The 22,553-nt window shown below is 36.8% G+C and overlaps 1 protein-coding gene across 1 annotated transcript; it reads left to right on the top strand.

Annotated features, from left to right (window-relative positions):
• The first annotated feature begins 1,323 nt into the window (after nt 1–1,323).
• Nucleotides 1,324–19,919, top strand: LOC149895479 (uncharacterized). Its single transcript, XM_090118873.1, has 15 exons — nt 1,324–1,400; nt 4,942–5,110; nt 5,749–5,787; nt 6,610–6,702; nt 7,635–7,766; nt 8,230–8,811; nt 9,300–9,430; nt 10,670–10,744; nt 11,323–11,461; nt 12,857–12,957; nt 13,559–13,703; nt 14,966–15,097; nt 16,066–16,266; nt 18,430–18,570; nt 19,763–19,919. Exons 1-15 carry the CDS (start codon nt 1,324–1,326, stop codon nt 19,892–19,894), a joined length of 2,289 nt encoding a protein of 762 aa, XP_089974999.1. The 3' UTR covers nt 19,895–19,919.
• The last annotated feature ends 2,634 nt before the right edge of the window (nt 19,920–22,553 follow it).

The raw sequence follows: 22,553 nt of genomic DNA, 5'->3' as shown, positions 1-22,553 counted from the left end.
AGTAATTATTAATGCATAAAATTTATAAAACTCATTCTATGTGGAACACTTGATTTAAATTATTAACGATAGGATTTTTTTTATTAAAGTGAAACTTTAATTACATCATCTCAAACTTTTTGGTCTGTGTAGCGCATGTCGCGTGTATCGCGGCTGCCGAGTAGGTATACCTACTCGGCAGCCGACCGTCACGCGACATGCGCTACACAAAGCAGTGTTCGGAACCGTTCGAACAGTTTCACTTTTACCGTGGTTTCATAAAACCACACAACATTTTTTAATTAATGTATATAAACAGTTTTTCTTTGATGTTTTTGGCTTGAAGTTGACCCGTCGAAGCAACGCGTTTAAAAAGAAGATCTGAGTAGCTTACAATTTGGTTAACAGCATGATACAAAACACAACTATCCTCTATTTACAAAGAATGTTACTGCTGTATATCGGTTCATATCCAAACTTTGTAGCTAAAAGTTATCAAGCGTTATTTAAAACTATCATTCTCTACCAATTAAAATTTTATATACTTATAAATGTGATAATTCTTGTAAGTTGACCAGTAATAATTATTATAATATAAATATGTACTATTAAAAATATAAATCGTTATTATTTATAGACCATGATTTTTAGTTTTTTCTATTTCGAAAAATCCTGAATTTACAAACCAGCGTGGTCACCCCACAGAAAGAGACAAAAAACATAACTGACGTCATTCAAGGTCATATTTTCTTGCTACGTTAATGTTCATATTGCAATCACCAGTGTATTAGATCACGATATTATAAGCTTCTTGGTCAAGCAAGGGTCAAGAACATAGAGTGAGAATAGTTATTCTACGGTCAAGCATTACTTCGAGCATCATAATATAGATTATGGAAAAATTAAGGCATTCTTACAACAATATTTACTCTGTGTAAACGCTTATATTTGACAATGACAGCGAAAGGAAAAAAATCATTTTTCAACCAATAGGTAGCTCTCGGCAATACCTAGCTTTTCTCGTAGGCTTTTCTAGTCTGCTAAAAAGAGACAGAAAATTGTTTTATTCTGTGGTTTTAAGCAGTCCCAATCAAATGGGTCAATGCTAAAATAATAAAAATGGATATTAAAATTGCGGAAATAGTTCTCTTTTTAAATAAATAGTTTTAATTTATGTAATAGGATGTAATATCTATTAAGTTTACCATTTCAATATATTCAGTAGTATCTAGAATCTAAAATAATACATAATTACAAATATGGTTGTGAAAAGCTAGCGACCGAGTTGTTTTTAAACATGTTTTTGAGAAAAACGATAATATTTTGAAAAACGATAATATAAAAATGCGGTGTTTCGTTCCGTCGTGTTATAATGACTCCAGGCATAAGCTTTCCAAATCCCAAGGGATAACATTTCACATGTAAGTAATATTAAATATCTTGGAACGTAAAAAACAAAATATATTTTTTTGTTTACATCACAAAACATAAAGTTTGTTTCATCATTTGTAAATGTAACGTGTATAGGTACTTTATTATTTAAAAATCTATGTAGTAAAGATAAATATGTATTTATTAAGTTTAAAAAAAGAACGTACCTACACACGAAAAAATAGACAGCATATCTAATACTGAGTGGTCCCTTTTGTCAACAGAGAAATGTTCAATACCAATTATTAACATATGCTTTTCTTATATTTTATTACTATTGTTACCTCTTATTTTTGCTTTGAATGTTACTTTTGTTTTTATTTTTTAATCTTGTATTGTATGTTTTTGTGTGCTGTTGACAATAAATGTTTTATTATTATGTTTCTCATTTCCATAATACTCGGGTACCACCAGAAGGACAGTACCCGGATCTTTGGAAGGCTTACGTGGGGACACGGATCCAACACGCAGAGGCCCTTTCGAGAATTTTAATGTGTTGTGGGACACCAGCCGCAGCCTGCCCATGACTGCACTATAGAGATACAGCCCTGGGCAGTCCGCGGCCGATGTAGGACTATTGCAGGGTATGGAAATTTAATGATTGGGCTATGGATTGGGATGCTAAATGGACTGGTACTGAGGACTATGGGAAACTATGGCACCTGCCTTTCTACTAAAAGAAAGTAAAAATATGTTGGCAGGTGGTGACTCGCCCTCTCACTGTATGGGCCCCCGAAATAAGTCGCTGCAATAGTGCGACAAGGGGGCAACATATTGTGAGCAGCTAAGGGTGGAGAGGCGTCCCTGGACTTTAAACTACGATCACGCGCTCCCTGAGGGTCCAGCATCACGTGCCCACTCGCCACTTACGCTTCGCATCCACCCTTCGAGCTAAAAGCTCTCGCGACTCCACTCTGGCCGGCCGGTTAAGGCAAGCCAGAGGTGGGGGTCCTGTCCTCGTCAGGCTTCACTCCGACCGGCCGCTGAAGGCGAGCCGGAGATGAAGACAGGGGCCTCCCCCGGGAGCACTCGGTTCCCGCGGGGTCGCTACTCCCCGACACCCCGCCACAAGGTGTCCTGCGGGTTGACTGATTGCACGGGTGGAATATCTATTGTCACGTAGACAATAGATATTCCAACCGTGGGCGATGGGGTCGTCACATCCCTACGCCCTTATTATTATTATGTTTCTCTCCATAATACACGGGTACCACCAGAAGGAAGGTACCCGGTCCTTTGGGAGGCTTACGTGGGGACACAGGTCCAACACGCAGAGGCCCTTTAGAGAATTTTAATGTGTTGTGGGACACCAGCCGCAGCCTGCCCATGACTGCACTATAGAGATACAGCCCTGGGCAGTCCGCGGCCGATGCAGGACTATTGTAAAATATGGAAATTAAAAATCTGGGTTATGGAAGGAGGTGTTCAGTGGATCGGTAGGTTGGGTCTATGGGGACTATGGACGTCTGCCTTTTCAATATTAAAAATTGAAAATAATGGCAGACGGTGACTCGCCAGTTCGGTCGATGGGCTCCCAAAAAGGTTACCGAGAATGGCAACAAGGGGGCAACATCAGCTGGACGGCTAGGGGTGTAGAGAGGTGCGGCACCGGTTTCACCATCGCGGGCCCGCAGGCCCGGAGCGGGTTTCCCCGCTATTACGCCATTAGACACTTCCACCCCCGAGCATATAGCTCTGGCGGCTCCACTCTGGACGGCCAACAAAGGCAAGCCAGAGGTGGGGGATCCTGAACCTCGTCATTGTTCACTCCGAACTGCCACTGGGACAGTCCAGAGGTGAGGACAGGGACCTCCCCCGGGAGCGCTCGGTTCCCGCGGGGTCGCTACTCCCCGACACCTCGCCACAAGGTGCCCTGCGGGGTGACTGACTGCACGGTTGGGATATCTATTGTAGATATGCCAACCGGGGGCGATGGGGTCGTCACATCCCTACGCCTTATTATTATTATTATTATGTTTCTCATTTCCATAATACTCGGGTACCACCAGAAGGACAGTACCCGGATCTTTGGAAGGCTTACGTGGGGACACGGATCCAACACGCAGAGGCCCTTTCGAGAATTTTAATGTGTTGTGGGACACCAGCCGCAGCCTGCCCATGACTGCACTATAGAGATACAGCCCTGGGCAGTCCGCGGCCGATGTAGGACTATTGCAGGGTATGGAAATTTAATGATTGGGCTATGGATTGGGATGCTAAATGGACTGGTACTGAGGACTATGGGAAACTATGGCACCTGCCTTTCTACTAAAAGAAAGTAAAAATATGTTGGCAGGTGGTGACTCGCCCTCTCACTGTATGGGCCCCCGAAATAAGTCGCTGCAATAGTGCGACAAGGGGGCAACATATTGTGAGCAGCTATGGGTGGAGAGGCGTCCCTGGACTTTAAACTACGATCACGCGCTCCCTGAGGGTCCAGCATCACGTGCCCACTCGCCACTTACGCTTCGCATCCACCCTTCGAGCTAAAAGCTCTCGCGACTCCACTCTGGCCGGCCGGTTAAGGCAAGCCAGAGGTGGGGGTCCTGTCCTCGTCAGGCTTCACTCCGACCGGCCGCTGAAGGCGAGCCGGAGATGAAGACAGGGGCCTCCCCCGGGAGCACTCGGTTCCCGCGGGGTCGCTACTCCCCGACACCCCGCCACAAGGTGTCCTGCGGGTTGACTGATTGCACGGGTGGAATATCTATTGTCACGTAGACAATAGATATTCCAACCGTGGGCGATGGGGTCGTCACATCCCTACGCCCTTATTATTATTATTATTAATTGTAATTTGAAACCTTTGTATGTTTGTATTGAATAGGGTCAAAAACTACTGGACCGATTTCAAAATTTCTTTTACCATTACTTAGAGGGATTCTTCCGAATCCGTATAGGCTATATTTTATTCCAGAAAACGGAAATATGTACCACGGGCGAAGCCGGGGCGGACCGCTAGTACTAGATATTATACTAGATAAACATTTTCATATTAGAATATATTTACACCAATAATTTTATAGTCCAAATTTTTTTATGTATGCTTTATTCGCCTGCGTTTTCAAAGAAAAACCCACATAGTTCCAATTCCCGTGGGATTTACGGGATAAAACCTATCCTATGTGTTAATCCAAGTTACCCTCTATATATGTGCTAAATTTTATTGTAATTGTTCCGTAGTATTTGCTGATATAGTAAAAAACAAAAATACACATCCTTACAAACTTTCTAATATTAGTAGGAAGGATAGGATAGAATAGGATAACTATCTGTTTTGAGAGAGCTTTGAAAATGACCTATTATATTATGTACTAGCTTACCGCCCGCGGCTTCTCCCGCTTTGTCTAAAACCTAATAAATTATATACTAAAACCTTCCTCTTGAATCACTCTTTCTATTACAAAAAACCCCATCAAAATCCATTGCGTACTTTTAAAGATTTAAGCATACAAAGGGAAATAGGGACAGAGAAAGCAACTGTTTTATACTATGTAGTGATTAGTATTTTCTATAGTATTTTTAACATTACAGGTTTCCTACAGAACCCATATTACGAGACGCCTGGTTGAAGGCCTTAAATATAGAGAACAGTTCACTGAAAGATCGTAATTTCATATGTTCAGAACATTTTAAAATGGAGGATGTGTATGTAACTCCAAGTGGCTTAAGGCGGCTGAGAAGTGGAGCGGTACCAATGAATGTAAGTTTATGATTAACTAGCGGTCCGCCCCGGCTTCGCCCGTGGTACATGTTTACGTTTTCTCTACATAAGAACCATCCTCGTACTCCATGGAATATAATAAAAAAAGAATTATCGAAATTGGTTCAGCCGTTCTCGAGTTATGCGCTTACCAACACATTTTGCGATTCATTTTTATATATAAGAATTAAAAGATAGAACAAACAAGCAAAAATAATTTATTGTGCACTAAAATAATAGGTATGGAAGTAAACATAAAACAAACTGTAATGGAATTAAAAATCCTACGACAAGAATATTTTTGCATTGCAAATGCAATCACTTTTGCATGGATCATTAATAGAAAAATGATTGAACAGAATATGATGAAACTTTAAGCTTTAGTCTGTAAATATTTTGTGGAATAATAACATTATTATGTTACTTAGGGCTGATTTTTCAATGCTTGGATAAAACTTATCTGTCCAATACAGTATTACACGATAATATTAAAATGTCACGTAAACTGTCAAATACGGGCAATTAGAATACGTTTTTAAAATGGTAGTTTTATACATTATTCGACGAATAAGTTTTAACCAAGGATTGAAAAATCAGCCCTAAATATATGTTACTAAATATGTTGTTGCTCTTTTCAGATTGATAACAATGAGTTTAGTGAAGATGTGAAACTGATGGTAAGTATTATCTTCTTAATATATAAAAACTTGGTGTTCCCCATACCTTTACCTGTATTGCTCCGCTCCTGTTGTTCTTAGCGTGATGATTATAGCCTTTGACGAAAATGGGTTATCTAACACCGAAAGAATTTTTCAAATCGGACCAGTGGATCCTGAGATTAGCGTGTGCAAACAAACAAACAAATACTTCAGCTTTATAATATTAGTATAGATTTGTAGTTTTTGACACAAACAGACAGATGCTTTAGAGTTTTTTTTATTATATAGGCCAAAACCTGACTGCAAATTTGACTATTAAATAATGGTTGGTGCCAATTTTTTAATTTTGATGTACCCAATGTCTCACACACATCTTTAAGTCAATGTCAAGGCGACATACCTAGAAACAAATATAATTAACTAGTGGTGCGCCCTCGCTTCGCACATGGCACATGTTTAAGTTTTCTTTCCATAAGAACCATCCTCGTACTTCAAGACCGCCTCCTTGGTACAGTGGTTGACGCGTGAGCGTAGAACCGAGAGGTCCAGGGTTCGATTCCCGGTGGAGACGGAGAAAAAAAAATGTCTTGGTCTAGCAGGACACAGAAGGCTGATCACCTACTTGTCCCTAAAGAAAATCGATCTGTGAAACAGATGTATAATGCATCTGCCCCTTACCCCACTAGGGGACATGGGACTTTTTAATGTCTCACACAATGGAGAAGAATGTATTAAACTGAGACTGTTTTCGCACTTGCTCTAATTCTACAGAGCCTGACTTTCGCGCGTCCGACTCGCGCTTTTTTTACCAATTTTTGACTAATTTTTTTATATTTGCAGGTATGTAGGGTATGTCTGGGCATGGATTTACAGTTGATACCTATTGCAAGGTACAGCTTGAACCAGGCGTATGATAGTGTAACGGGATGTGATGTGAGTATATTTGAATTTTTTTAGTGTTATAGCGTGAATGTAATGCTTTTTTTTTTAGTATTTTTAACCGATTTCAAAAAAAGAAGGAGGTTCTCAATTCGGCGGGTATATTTAATTTAAATATGTATGATAAGTGAACAATAATACTCTATCTTCTTATATATAAAAATGAATCGCAAAATGTGTTGGTAAGCGCATAACTCGAGAACGGCTGAACCTATTTCGATAATTCTTTTTTTATTATATTCCTTGAAGTACGAGGATGGTTCTTATGTACAGAAAACGTAAACATGTACCACGGGCGAAGCCGGGGCGGACCGCTAGTTTTAAATATATTCTAAATACAATACTACAATTGTTTTGAAATGAAAAAATATATTTTATAAGTAGTACTCCGCCCGCGGCTTCGCCCGCGCAGTCAAAGAAAAACCCGCATAGTTCCCGTTCCCGTGGGATTTCCGGGATTGCGTCATTTTCCCGGGATATAAAGTAGCCTATGTCCTTTCTCGGGTATCAAAATATCTCCATACCAAATTTCATGAAAATTGGTTCAGTAGTTTAGGCGTGATTGAGTAACAGACAGATAGACAGAGTTACTTTCGCATTTATAATATTAGTATGGATGCCACAGAATATGCCGCTTTCTACGGCATGTAAATTTTGCAAAATTTTCGAGCTTACTTTGCACAAACAATCTTTTTTTGACGTGACAACGTCTTATAATTCGATAGAGACGGCTGCACGTACGAAAAACATGACTCATGCGGCGTTACCTCGCTCTGAGGCGTTCCATGTAAGGCTTGAAGTGCAAGCGAGAGCGCGGAACGAGCGACAAAGAAGCACAATCGGACGTTGTCACGTTCAACTATCGTCAGTAAACCGACTTTACAACCAATTTTTTTTTGTAAAGTAATATATTTTTTTTATTACAGTTTCTAGAGAACAATCTACCTCAATACATTTGTATGGAGTGTGCGTGCCGTTTGAAAAACTGTTGGAGTTTTAAAAATAAGTGCCTGCGTGCTAGAAGCCTTTTGGATGATCTTTTTAGGAATAATATTAATGTGAGTATATATTTTATTTTATAACTAGCTGTGCTCCGCGGTTTTACACGCCGTGCTCCGCTCCTGTTGTGTGATGATATATTATAGACCGGTTGCCTTGGTTGGTAGTGGCCCCTTCCAAGCCAGTGGTCGTGGGTTCGATTCCCACCCGGCAAATATTTGTGTGATGGACATAGATGTTTGCTCTGTATCTGGGTGTTAATTATCTATAAGTATTTATTTAAAATTATATATGTATGTTTATCAGCCATCTGGTTTCCATAACACAAGCGAAAGCTTAGTATGGGATCAGATCGTGCTATGTGTGAAAATTGTCAAAAAAATTCTTGGTTTTTTAAATTTGTTGAATATTTCTATATTACAACCATTACAAAAATGTTTTAGTGATGCGTGTTTAAAAATTTGTGAGACATTAATTATTATACTATTGAGCTGCCTCAAATAACTGTTGTTATTGTTACAGGTAACATTAGACAATGTAAAAAGTATAGATCGTCAAGCGAATCAACTTACATCAAATTTGTCCACAAAAATACTAAATCCAGATAATATTATATGCATAGAATATACCGAAAATGAGAATATATTAAAAACTGAAGATGATTCAATTGACGAAACAAATATATTCTTAGTGGACGATTTTAATGAAAATCATTTAAATAATGATGAGAATAATCTGGCTGGTGATGATAATATCATAGATGATGGTGATGATAATATAATAAATGATGGATATTCATCAGATGACAGCTTACCTCTCGAGTTACAAAGAAAGAAAAGAAAGAAAGATAAAGTGAAGTCAGTGAAGAAAGTAAGGAAGAAAGAAGAGCCAAAGATAGATAGGCGCAGGAAGCCGTTCCTAAACAATGATTTGAATGAAACACTATTTACGATAACGGATTTGACGGTAGAAGAACAAGTAGCAGAAATACAAAAGAGACAAGAGTCGAGTAATTACAAAAATTCAGTCTACAAGTGTACGGCGTGTTTCAAAGGGTTTCTGGACGAAGATGCGTATAATTGTCACGTTTTGAGGCATTCTAATGTGAGTTTATTTAAATTAACCGACATTAAAAAAAGAAGGTCCTCAATTCGATTGTGTTTTTTGGGTTTGTTACCTCCTAACTTTGGACAGGATGAACCGATTTTGATTATTTATTTTTTATTTAAAAGTTGTTGCCTTCTGTGTGGTCCCATTTTATTCTGGTCTAGTTCTGACTATTTGACGGTAGTTCAATTTTTGTGTAACAATTACAGTAAATATATACTAGCTGCAACTTTGTCTGTTCTCAAATTTTGACCAACTAAAAATAACAAACTAGCCTTCTGCCCGCGGATTTCTTTCCCAGCTCAAACTATGTTTGTACCAAATTTCATTCTAAATCTGTTCAGCGGCTTACACGTGTAGAAGATACAGACAGAGTACTTTTTCAGTATTCATATATTCATATGTAGTACTAGTAGGGATAAATAGGAATTTTTCATGATAATTAAAAAATATTAACATTTTAAATTTTTAATACTGTTTCACAGCAATGCGGCGACCATCAATGCAGTATATGCAAAACATACTTCAAACACCCGCACGCGTTGCGCAAACACATAACCGCGCACCACACACAGCGGTACAGCTGCAACCGGTGTCCGTACGTCACTACGCATAGGTGATTATTCATTCGTTCGTTCATTTTTCATTTTAATGAAATTAAGTTCGATTATTCACACATTCATTCACCCCGTTTCATTTATTCACTCTCACTGTGTAATATATTATTGACTAGCTGTTCCCCGCGGTTTCACCCGCACTGCTACGCTCCTGTTGGTCTTAGCGTGATGATATATAGCCTATAGCCTTCCTCGATAAATGGGCTATCTAACACCGAAAGAATTTTTCAAATCGGACCAGTAGTTCCCGAGATTAGCGCGTTCAAACAAACAAACAAACAAACTCTTCAGCTTTATAAGATTAGTATAGATACATTCGTTTTTTTTCACACAGACACACACACTCACAAACGAATAATTTCGATCGTTCGTTCATTCACTCACAACTTTTTTTCACTCATTCGTAAGACTTGCCGAATTAGCACGTGAAATTTTTACTGTGCATTAAGACCAAACGAATATAGAGCGAGAGCTTTTAGTGTAAACGAAAATCATGTTCACTGTTGTTCAGTATTAGAACATTGCATACAATCTTTTCGAACGCAATAAGAACAACAAAAGAATGCTCTACGCCTGTTTACACTAAAACAATTTGATATAGTGGGGTTAGAAGGAACATTCGCTTGTTTGATCCAAATGTACCGTTACTAAATTAATTTTGTAACTTTGCGTATTTTTGGTACATTGTAATTATCGTTATCATTCACTACTTTTTGACGTGACAACGTCTTATAATTCGATAGCGCCGGCTGCACGCACGAAAAAACATGACTCATGCGGCGTTACCTCGCTCTGAGGCGTTCCATGTAAGGCTCAAACTCAAACATTCATTTATTCAATTAGACTACTATTTAGTAGCACTTTCGAATCGTCATTACATAGTATTTTTAACATTTACCACCGATTCGGAAAGCAGTATCTATGGAGAAGAATCGGCAAGAAACTCCATAGTTGCTCTTTTAAAATAATGTCAATAAATTTACATAATATGTAACTTATATCTAACTACATAATATGCCAAAGAACTGTCCTGTGGTTTTTACGCGACAACCCTCCATGGGTCTTTATCGTCCGTATATTCCTGAATACTGTAGGCATGAAGTGCAAGCGAGAGCGCGGAACGAGCGACAAAGAAGCACAATCGGACGTTGTCACGTTCAACTATCGTCAGTAAACCGACTTTACAGGCAACCAATTTCTTTTGTTATTTTATTAATACGCTTTTTTTTATATTACAGACAAACAGCTAGGCTCCACGAGAGATGGCACAAAGGGACGAAATACAAATGTCCGCATTGTCAAGATGAATTTGTGTGAGTACCCGCATTTGTAAAACAAATATTTAAATTAGGATTTTAACTTGTTTCAACTCATTAAACATGACGTTTTTGAAGTGACCCGTCTTTAGGCGCGTTGAGAGTAAAATTTCAAGGTCATGGCAATACTGTAATGGAGTAAGGTGACGATTTTGGTATCTTATGCCAAAGAAGTTTCACTTCTGACGCGTGTGCTCGGCACACACGCTCTATCTAATATATATAAATCTCGTGTCACAATGTTTGTCCTCAATGGACTCCTAAACCACTTAACCGATTATAATAAAATTCGCACACCATGTGCATGACTTTCTTTAATATATTTATAACTAGGTTTCCGCCCGCGGCTTCGCCCGCGCAGTCAAAGAAAAACCCGCATAGTTCCCGTTCCCGTGGGATTTCCGGGATTGCGACATTTTCCCGGGATAAAAAGTAGCCTATGTCCTTTCTCGGGTATCAAAATATCTCCATACCAAATTTCATGAAAATTGGTTCAGTTGTTTAGGCGTGATTGAGTAACAGACAGACAGACAGAGTTACTTTCGCATTTATAATATTAATATATTATTTTTCAGTAAATTCACAACATACATGGGCCACATACGTATAAAGCATCCATCGGATTTTGTGTGTGCGCTCTGCGGGTATTCCTTTGTGAGCGAAAAGGGTATAGAATTGCATAAGAAGTTGAAACATCGGTTGGAAGATGGCAAGGTGAGATTTAGATACTTATTTATATATTTATTTAAAAAAAATAAAATAAAAATTCTTCATTGACTGATTGATTGAATAGTTTTACATTTTGAAATACTGTGAAGTCTCGGACTCCCAAACTAGGTAAAAACCTGTTGTATTTAATTTATTTATTGTATTATCAAAAATTTTAAAATATATATTCAAAATCAGTACGTAGTATAAAACAAAGCCGCTTTCTCTGTCCCTATGTATGCTTAAATCTTTAAAACTACGCAACGGATTTTGATGCGGTTTTTTTTAATAGATAGAGTGATTCAAGAGGAAGGTTTTAGTATATAATTTACTAGCGACCCGCCCCGGCTTCGCACGGGTGCAATGCTGATACTAAATACCTACTATACAGAAAAATTGTGAACGTTGTATAGGTATAAAAATATAGCGGCCCGCTCCGGCCTCCGGCATCGCACGGGTATAAAATACATAGCCGGGCGGCCGCAAACGCTACGTCCTGCAATTTTTAAATCTGTAATATCTTCGAAAATATTCACTTAAATCATATGGTGTAAAGGGCCATATAGATCTATATTAAATGAACAATGTATCCATGGTATTTAATTGGTTAAGGATTAATGCTGTATTGGTTAAAATCGCTTCGAAAATTAGCCATTATTTGTCGTAAAAAGTAAATGACAAAAAAAAGTTATTGTGGGTTATCCATAAGAGATAGACATATACCATCGCGGACTTTTCTGTAGACCTTTTCAATGTGTATAATACTTAGTACATTATTTTGATAAAACTCGTAGGGTTCAGCCTGCGTTTGCAATGTAAGCGGAATAAATGTAATTTTTTACGACATCACATTAGAAACCTCAAAAATAACAGTACTTCTCCACTACTTAATGGATCTTATTATACATATAAACCTTCCTCTTGAATCACTCTATCTATTAAAAAAAACCGCATCAAAATCCGTTGCGTAGTTTCAAAGATTTAAGCGTACAAAGGGACATAGGGACATAGGGACATAGGGACAGGGAAAGCGACTTTGTTTTATACTATGTAGTGATTAGGTTTAAGACAAAGCGGGCGAAGCCGTGGTGGGAAGGCTAGTATTATATAAAATAGACCCAAATTGTATTGCTGAAGAGTTTGTTTGTTTGAATGTGCTAATCTCAAAAACTACTGGCCTGATTTGAAAAAATTCTTTCGGTGTTAGATAGCCCATTTATCGATATCATGGATCGAAAAGCGTAAGACGGATACCATTCCAAAATATCAAACATGCTCAACGTTAATAATCAAGTTTTCACTTCTGCCGGCACTTCCCCAGTGCAACCCGTCTTTTTTATTATTATTTGTACATATTTTAATTTAAGTTGATTTTCTTTATATTTTCTTCAAAATTTACAGATACCGGACGACGGTCCCCACTGTGAACTTTGTAATGTTCGATTCTTGGATCAATCAGCTTATAAGAAACACTTGAGCATGTCAGCGAGGCATAAGAATGAGTGAGTATAAAAAATAATGTAGAAATAAATATAAATTGTAATATATATTATGTATAAAGGATAGTAGCTTATGTACTTCTTTACCTTTTTTTATACGTTTAAAATTAGCTATCTATAAGTAAAGGTGTTGTTTGCTGTGAATTAAAAGCATTGCAAGTCATTTTTGCCCAGTTGTTTATCTTCGAGCCTTACATACACATCCATATAGTTAAAATCGAAGGTATTATTGAAGTGAAACTTCTTTATCGGGGTTGGAAAAAAATTGAGTGTAACATTTTTTCGTTACGCGTGACATTTTTCCGTTACGCGCCATCTTTTTCTTATCCCTACCACGCGTGATTCGACGTATTTCTGTAAAGTAGCATAAAGTAAATTATTTTTTTGAAATATAAGGTCATAAAGAAGTTTCACTTCTTACGTGTGTACACTAGTACACGCACACATTTTTTATTTCTTAAACAACACTATAAAACAAATACACTGCTACCAAACAGATCAAATCGATTACATATAGTATAATTTATTTTCCAAAAACACATTTCTACCGGGCAGAATCTAAAAATCATTCCCAAATCATTCATTCATTCCTTCATTCAAACAGCATTTCGAAAGACGACAGACGCAGGAAAGGCAGAAGAACGAATAATATAAAAGACAAGAAAGACGACGGTAGCGACGGTGATGAAAAGAAAAAATCCTATCCGAGCCAGCTTAGGAAGGCTGAGGGTCCTATACCGTGCGAACAGGTACTTATAAAATATTTATTTTTAAACATTTTCTGTTAAATTTTGTTTCCTTTAGTTTTTTAAGTAAGTATAATGAGGAATAATAATTTTGTCTATAGGTCAATACCATATAAATCTAAATAACAAGACACTATACTCGGATTTTTAATTAGACAAAGTAAACTGACAGCAGCTAATGTCACTTTGTAAAATAATGTTGCCACATTTAAAGTAATAGTGAGGAATTCAGTGCTCATTCAATCAGATGAATGAACAATGACTGTGAATAGTTCATCATTTCAAACTATAAAATAACATTATTTCTAATTATAATATATAAAGCTACATAAGATATAAGTTACTAGTAGAGTGTAATTATAATCATTTTTTTATTTTTATTGTTACGCTGTTTACGTTATTGTTTTTGTAATTTTTTCGTTAATTGTAACTAATTACGTTGTGTTTGTTGTCATTGTTGTGTTTATTTGATGTTATATTGTTACACACTAAATATTCACTAGACGATCGATTCAATTTCATTCATTCCCGATTTTCAATCATTCACTTTGTGACAACGCTATTTTTATTTCATCAAAAACTGACAACACAGAAAACGTCAGTTTACTTTATCTAATTAAAAATCCGAGTATAGTAGTATATATTGATTATTATTAAGTAACTAGCTTACCGCCCGCGGCTTCGCCCGCTTTGTCTAAAACCTAATAAATTATATACTTAAACCTTCCTCTTGAATCACTCTATCTGTTAAAAAATCTGCATCAAAATCCGTTGCGTAGTTCTAAAGATTTAAGCATACAAAGGTACATAGGGACAGAGTGAGCGACTTTGTTTTATACTATGTAGTGATAGTGATAAGTATGTTTATAAAATATTGTTTAGTATTTATTTATTTCATTTTATTTTATAATTTAAATAAGATTTTGATGCCTCTCTTTATACAGCAAACACTTGTCCTTTGCCTAAGGGGTCGCCTGGTAGAGATCACTCTGAAGTGATAAGGCCGCCACGTTGCATCTATTAAAGCTGTAACTATGAGATTATTTAATTTTAAATTTTACAAAAATAATATGTGTTATAAAGTGTTAAATAAATAAAATAAATAAATACTTACTTATTCAATCAGTTATGTTCTCTCTCATTGAATATTTTTTACTTTGTTAATATTTTTTCATATTTATTTCCAATGTGACATAAGTCATTCATTCATTCCTTCGTTCATTCATTCAGCTTTATAAATTATGCATTTATTAATTTATTCCCAGTGTGGCCTCCAACTTGAAGACTCAAGAGCGTACCACAGTCACTTTCGACGAATGCACCCGGACAAGAATCGAACCAACTACCCGTCCATGAAGTCGCCTTGTATGTGCGAAGTTTGTGGGCGGATGTTTCAGGTATATACAAACTCAAATAGAAACTAATATTATAAAGCTGAAGAGTTTGTTTGTTCGAACGCGCTAATCTCAGGAACTACTGATCCGATTTGAAAAATTCTTTCGGTTTTGGATAGAGGAATATCATCACGCTAAGACCAACAGGAGCGGAGCAATGCGGGTAAAACCGCAGAGCACAGCTAGTATTAAATAAATGGTTATATTTTATATGTACTATATACCCTTTAGAGTTCTAGTTAACACAAGTACAAGTTTATAAATTGAGAAAGTAAGTTTTGCGCCACGTTATGTTTTTATTATTTACTAGCGGTCCGCCCCGGCTTCGCCCGTGGTACATATTTCGCAATAAAAGGTAGCCTATGTTCTTTCTCAGGGTCTAAAGATTGTCTATGCCAAATTTCATCAAAATCGGTTAAGAGGTTTATGCGTGAAAACAATACATACCTACATACATAATTACAAACTTTTCCTCTTTATAATATTAGTATCGATTTTAATCCTATTATATCATCCACATGTAAACCTTAAAATTACATTCATAACTATGTTAACAATTACAAAATTAAAGAATATTTTTTTAAAGTTACACAGTTTTGTTCAGCCCTAGTATCTAGATACCCTAGTTTAGGTAGTTGTTTTGAGTGGATAACAACATTAGCGTATTTTACAGTATTAAGGAATATATGGACGATAAAAACCCATGGAGGGTTGTCGCATAAAAACCACAGGACAGTTCTTTGGCATATTATGATAATATATTATGATGTTACATATGTAATTTGTAAAATTGTAAAACTGACATGATTAAAAAGAGCAACTATGGAGTTTCTTGCCAATTCTTCTCCGTAGATACTGCTTGCCGAATCGGTGGTAAATGTTAAAAATATGTAATGACGTTTCAAAAGTGCTTCTAGAAGAAGTCCAATTGAATAAATAAATGTTTGAGTTTGAGTTTTTTTCGTTACCAGAGCCACGCCCTCCTCAAAGACCACCGCTGGGTGCACACCGGCGAACGTCCGTTTTCCTGCACACTGTGCGGCAAATCGTTTCGTATGCGACAACGTTTGGTCGCACATGGCCGTGTGCATAGTGCGGAGAGATCTGCGTACACTTGCGCACTGTGCGGCAAGAGCTTTAGCACGCATAGCAACTGTCAGCGGCATATGTTTGTGAGTATATACACTGTACACGGCTACATTTATTCATTATACTGGCTGCGCCACGCGGTTTCACCCGTATCGCTCCGCTCCTGTTGGTCTTAGCGTGATGATTAAGAGCTATTACGCACTGTCGACCAGTCGCTGGCGACTGTGACTTACACTATAGTTTAAATAGGGGCTTGCGCACTTAGTCGTCAGTCGTCCAGGAGTAATCACAGTCCACGACCACGACCAGTCGCCGGCGACTGGTCGATAGTGCGTAATAGCTCATATAGGCCGGTTGCAACTGACCATCAGTGCGTACGTCAGTCGCGCTTGTCATATGTATGGAAATTCATAAAACCGTTCATAGCTAGACCGACCATACGCATGCGAATTTCCATACATATGACATTGAGATAATATTAATAGGAGACGACACCGCCTACATCACTTATGTTCCACTCAACATACGTCATGTGACGTATGTTGAGCGGTATTTTTTAATGGTTTTAAAGTGAAACGCATCAAACATGCCTTCGTGTGTGTTACGATATTGCACAAATAATACAAATAATACGGAAAAGTGCAAAGGAATAACTTTCATCGTTAAGTACCTAACTAAATAATAATTTTTAAAACTTAGTTAGAGCAAGAAAATGGCGCACAGATTTTGTTCGTGGTGTCTCCTCCATACGTAGTAATATTATCTCAATGACATATGACAAGCGCGACTGACGTACGCACTGATGGTCGGTGAAGCTCTGCAACCGGCCTCAGGCGGCCTTAGGCGCGGGACATATCGCCGCGCCGGCAGCGGGCCTGCATCGAGTGCGCTATTGGCATTTTGTCTACACTAATATCACACCCCGGACACTCCATACAAAATGATCGTTTTGACAGTCACACTGTAGAGACTGCAAATGTGTGTGTTAACGCTTTATGGTTGGCACATTTGTGACTAGCGTAAAAAAAAAATTCGCGTTTTTCTGATGAAATACATCCGTAAACAGCACAATATCTAACCATTTTCTACGAAAAACGATAATCACAAATCCAAAATAATAAAATTACTTTAAGTCAATTTGATTAATGTTGTCAATCTTCGTTGCGTATCGTCCTTGCAGAAAAATATGGCCCATTTTATGTCTGATCGCGCGGGGGTGAGGTAAGTTTAATTTTGACGGGAGGCGGAGAGTGTCCGTTCTGTAGCGTTTAGTGTAGTTGTAGTTTATTATGTATTCTGTGCTAATATTATAAAGAGGAAAACTTTGTTTGTTTGTTTGTTTGATTGTAATGAATAGGCTCATAAACTACTGGACCGATTTTAAAAATTCTTTCACCATTCGAAAGCTACATTATCCACGAGTAACATAGGCTAGGTTTTACCCCGAAAATCCCACGGGAACGGGAACTATGCGGATTTTTCTTTGAAAACGCGGGCGAAGCCGCAGGCGGAAAGCTAGTATGAAATAATTTTGGAAAGGCGGCGCGACCTTGGCACAACCGTGGCGTGCCGTCTCGACGCCTGTCCAAAATTATTTCATACAAAATGTATAAGAAGCACGTGGTGCAAAACAGATTCAAGAGGTGCGCTTATGGCACGCCCGCGCCAAGCCGCGCGTGTTTGACCCGCGCCTTAGCCTTCCTCCATAAATGGGCGTGTTCAAACAAACTCTTCAGATTTATATTAGTCATTAGTATAATATTATGATTCCCAAAGATTTTGCCAATCTATACTAATATTATATAGCTGAAGAATTTGTTTGTTTGTTTGAACGCGCTAATCTCGGGAACTACTGGTCTGATTTGAAAAATTATTTCGGTGTTAGATAGCCCATTTATCGAGGAAGGCTATAGGCTATATATCATCACGCTGCGACTAACAGGAGCGGAGCAATGCGGGTGAAACCGCGAAGTGCATTTAGTTATAGATATAAACCGCTTACCGCCCGCGGCTTCGCCCGGTTTGTCTAAAACCTAATAAATTATATACTAAAACCTTCCTCTTGAATCACTCTATCTATTAAAAAAAACCGCATCAAAATCCGTTGCGTAGTTATAAAGATTTAAGCATACAAAGGGACATAGGGAAAGCGACTTTGTTTTATACTATGTAGTGATTAGTATAATAATATTATGAAAAAGGTTACAAAGGTTTTGTTGATAATATAGACTATTTCTTTACAACAGATACACACAGGCCTTCGCCCGTACAAATGCGAAATGTGCGGAAAATCCTTCAAACACGCGAGCGAGAAACGAGCGCATATAACTTATGTGCATCTCAAGAAACCGTGGCCGAAACGGAGTAGGGGGAAAAGGAGGGATAAGGTGAGAATCTATATATTGTATATAATAAATAATAGTTAAAAAAACTAAAAAACACGCTTTTTGCAAATGGAATAATTTTATCAAATTAGTGTATTGTCATTGGTCCTCAATAAATCTACAAAGTTTGAACGAAATCTGGCCGTTTAAAGTGGGTCAAAAACTCAAAATCGCGCCCAAAGAAGTCGGTTACAAACAAACATACAAACATACAGGTGAAGCTAATAAAAAGCGTATAAAAATGAAACCCGTTTCGCGTTGTCACGGCATCATGTATGAACGGCTGAACCGATTTCGATAATTCCTTTTTTTATTATATTCCCTGAAGTATGAGGATGGTTCTTATGTAGAGAAAACGTAAATATGTACCACGGGCGAAGCCGGGGCGGACCGCTAGTTTATAATAAAATGAAAATTTATTTGTCAGAATTGTGGTTATAAAATTTTTATAAAATTTATGTCACGACCGCACAATCGCCAACAAATGGCATACGAATATATATATGTTTACTAGCGGTCCGCTCCGGCTTCGCCCGTGGTATATATTTCGCAATAAAAGGTAGCCTATGTTCTTTCTCAGGGTCTAAAGATTGTCTGTGTCCATCAAAATCGGTTGAGAGGTTTAAGCGGGATAGCGTAACAGACAGACAGACAGAGTTACTTTCGCATTTATAATATTAGTAGAGATATAAATTAAATTAAAATTCCAATATATGTATATCATTTATTTATTTATTCATTTATTTATTTATTTATATACTCTTATCTATCATTCAACAACCATGAACACATTTTTGAACCGTATACAGAAATATTTATTAATTACTACTGTAAAAAATATGTTATGACGATTCAAAAGTTCTTCTAGATTCTAGAAGAAGTGTAATTGAATATTTAAATGTTTGAGTTTGGGTTTAATCCATATACTAATATTATAAATGCGACTGTCTGATAGACGTCTGTTACTCAATCACGATTCACGCCTAAACTACTGAACCAATTTTCATGAAATTTGGTATGGAGATATTTTGATACCCGAGAAAGGACATAGGCTTTTTATCCCGCGAAAATGACGCAATACCCTAAATCCCACGGGAACGGGAACTATGCGAGTTTTTCTTTGACTGTGCGGGCGAAGCCGCGGGCGGAAACATACTCATAAATAAATAAATAAATAAAATTATTCCAATTTCAGGGTCCACTACAGAATCAAGCAATGCCAAGCGAAATGGACACAAGTCAAGCAATATGGGCGCCGTGTGATCCGAAGTTATCGGAAATAAACTCTATTATAGATAAACCTATGTATTATAATTTAAAAATGTGATTAAATTTAGTTTTATAGCTCAAATGCTTTAAATATTAATAAAATGAAAAAAATCACGTGTGTGCCGAGCACACGTGTCAGAAGTGAAACTTTTTTGGCAAGATTCTTAGTTTGATCCTACATAATGATAATTCAATATTTTTAAGAGAAGACAAAAATCGATCACGTGGCGGGATTCAAACCCGCGTTCTTTTGGACGCATTGAGAGTAAAATTTCAAGGTTGCGTCACGTCATGGAGTAAGGCGACGATTTTGTCAAATCTTGCCAGAGAAGTTTCACTTCTGACACGTGTGCTCGGCGCTCTTTTTTTACATTAGACACATAAAAGACATTGATGATCGTATTTTTAGTTGAATTGCATTATATGTATATTATGTCACGGTTAATACTCATTATAGTCATTTATTTTGGTTATTATTATTATTAACTAGCTGTGCTCCGCGGTTTTATCCGCATTGCTCCGCTCTTGTTGGTCTTAGCGTGATGATATATAGACCATAGCCTTCCTCGATCTATCTTCTATCTAACACCGAAAGAATTTTACAAATCGGACCAGTAGTTCCTGAGATTAGCGCGTCCAAACAAACACACTCTTCGGCTTTACAATATTAGTATAGATATTGCAATTATCCGCCTGCTTAGTCAAATAAAAGTACCATGGGAATGAAATGTTTCACCGTGGTAAAAATATGCCTATATCGTTCCAGACACAAAAATAATATAAAATCGTTCTGTTGCGACTGGACAGAAAGACAAATAAACACACATTCGCATTTGTAATAGCTATAATATGTACTAATATTATAAAGCTGAAGAGTTTGTTCGTTTGAACGCGCTAATCTCAGGAACTACTGGTCCGATTCTAAAAATCTTTCGGTGTTAGATAGTCCATTTATCGAGGAAGGCTATAGGCTATATTATATCATCACGGTAAGACCAGCAATGCGGGTGAAACCGCAGGGTGCAGCTAGTATTTTTGTATATAGTAAGGATGCCTCAAGCCTTTTTATAAAAAGTACATGACATAGTGTTTCCTATTATACATAAAAGCTAGATATGGATTATTGCTATATTTTCACGAATTTTCACCAAAATCGATACAGCCGTTGTGTAACTTTTAAGTAGATATGTAAGATGTATGCATAATGTATGAAAGATGCTGGATAAATTATTGTATGAATTTTAGTAAGTTTATATTGAGTGGAATAAATAATTTTGTATTATTTAATTGTGGTTTTTTTTTTCTTTACCACCCATATTACCAACTTCAAACCAGATAGCTAGTTGAATTAGTACATAGTAACTCAATGAATTAAAATAGGTTTATTGCGCTAGGTTAGGTTACACACATGATTATGTTGTGCGCCAGGTAAAGCCTAGGTGTTATATTTAGCACATAATTATTTAATTCATTTACTTACACAACTTATTTTAATTCAATTAATTTTTTTTTTTCACCTATTTTGACTTACCTGTTTACACCTGCTTGCCAGTTAGTTATACACTGAAAAGAGTAGGCAAGCATACCTAGGCATATTCTGTGTATCAAAAACTATCAGTCAAATTTCATTTGGTTATCAAAAGTATGAAGGTGATGAAAAAAAATCGATAGAAGTTAATTTGATTAAAAATAGCCATGACCACTTTTCGATAGGCAAGCAATTATAGGCATATTTGTTTATAAAAAATATGTCTCATCTGGAAGATGAATATGTCTCATCTGAATTTTCTCAGTTCTATATACGATGCTATTTTATTAAAAACCTAACCTAACCAAAAACTTTGACAAAAACCTAACTTTTCAGAAAACTTAGCTAAACTAAACTAACCTAACTACAAAGAAACCTAACATGGATGCGATATTTTTGACACCGCGCTCCTGGAGAGTTTGCCACAGACGAAAGGCTAAGAAAATAAAAAAATGACGAGAAGATGCGGGATCTTTCGCAGAGCTTATAAAAAAAGGGAAAATTTTCAGTTCTGTATACGATGCTTCGGATTTGTTGAGCCAACGCTGCCCATTGTGAAAAGGGCTCATTAAATATGATTTTTATAATGTGTTAATTGCTACAGTTTATTGTAACTTTATAATATACACTGCCTAATTTAACAAAAGTAGATATAGTAACCGATGGCACGAAACAAAATACCTAAGCATAAAAAAATACTGTCCAGGTTATAAATAAAAAGAAATAAAACAACACATTAAGTATAACAAAAGGTTTATTAACAAAATGATTAAAATTAGTTCTACATTTCACTACGATACTTCTTAAATTCAAGCATTATATCTTATATTATGTTTTTCAACAATAAATATCAAGTAATTACTTCAACTAGCGTTCATTAAAATCTTATTTATTTTTTAACACCTGGAAAAGATTTATCGTATAAATAATTTCTCAAAACTTAAGCGAAATATCTTTTGATACCTACACGATTTTCAAAATGTACTTATAAAAAATAGGATTAGAACACGATTAGAAGCTTAGCTTTGTAGTATAAATAATAAAATTATTAATTAACAATTTTTTGGCTTATTTTTTTAAGTTAATTTAAAGCAGTATGAAAAATGTAAAAGTGAATTAATTCTATAAAATTTGAAATATTTATTAAATTCCCGCCAAAAGGAAAAAAAAAGATAACTTTTTCGTTACA

This window comes from Colias eurytheme, chromosome 31, assembly GCF_061535395.1.
Source record: "Colias eurytheme isolate Ceu_HAF_F1 chromosome 31, ilColEury1 Martin Lab GWU primary, whole genome shotgun sequence".
NCBI lineage: Eukaryota > Metazoa > Arthropoda > Insecta > Lepidoptera > Pieridae > Colias > Colias eurytheme.
Note: the sequence above shows the minus strand (reverse complement) of the source record. Positions and strands in the feature narration are given on the sequence as shown.

What these genes read in the sequence shown, in the direction of transcription:
- LOC149895479 (XM_090118873.1), top strand. Translation starts at nt 1,324, where the DNA reads ATGCGGTGTTTCGTTCCGTCGTGTTATAATGACTCCAGGCATAAGCTT. An exon ending in GTGGAGCGGTACCAATGAAT is followed by an intron (nt 5,111 to 5,748) that starts GTAAGTTTATGA and finishes TGCTCTTTTCAG; the next exon opens with ATTGATAACAATGAGTTTAG. An exon ending in GGGGGAAAAGGAGGGATAAG is followed by an intron (nt 18,571 to 19,762) that starts GTGAGAATCTAT and finishes TTCCAATTTCAG; the next exon opens with GGTCCACTACAGAATCAAGC.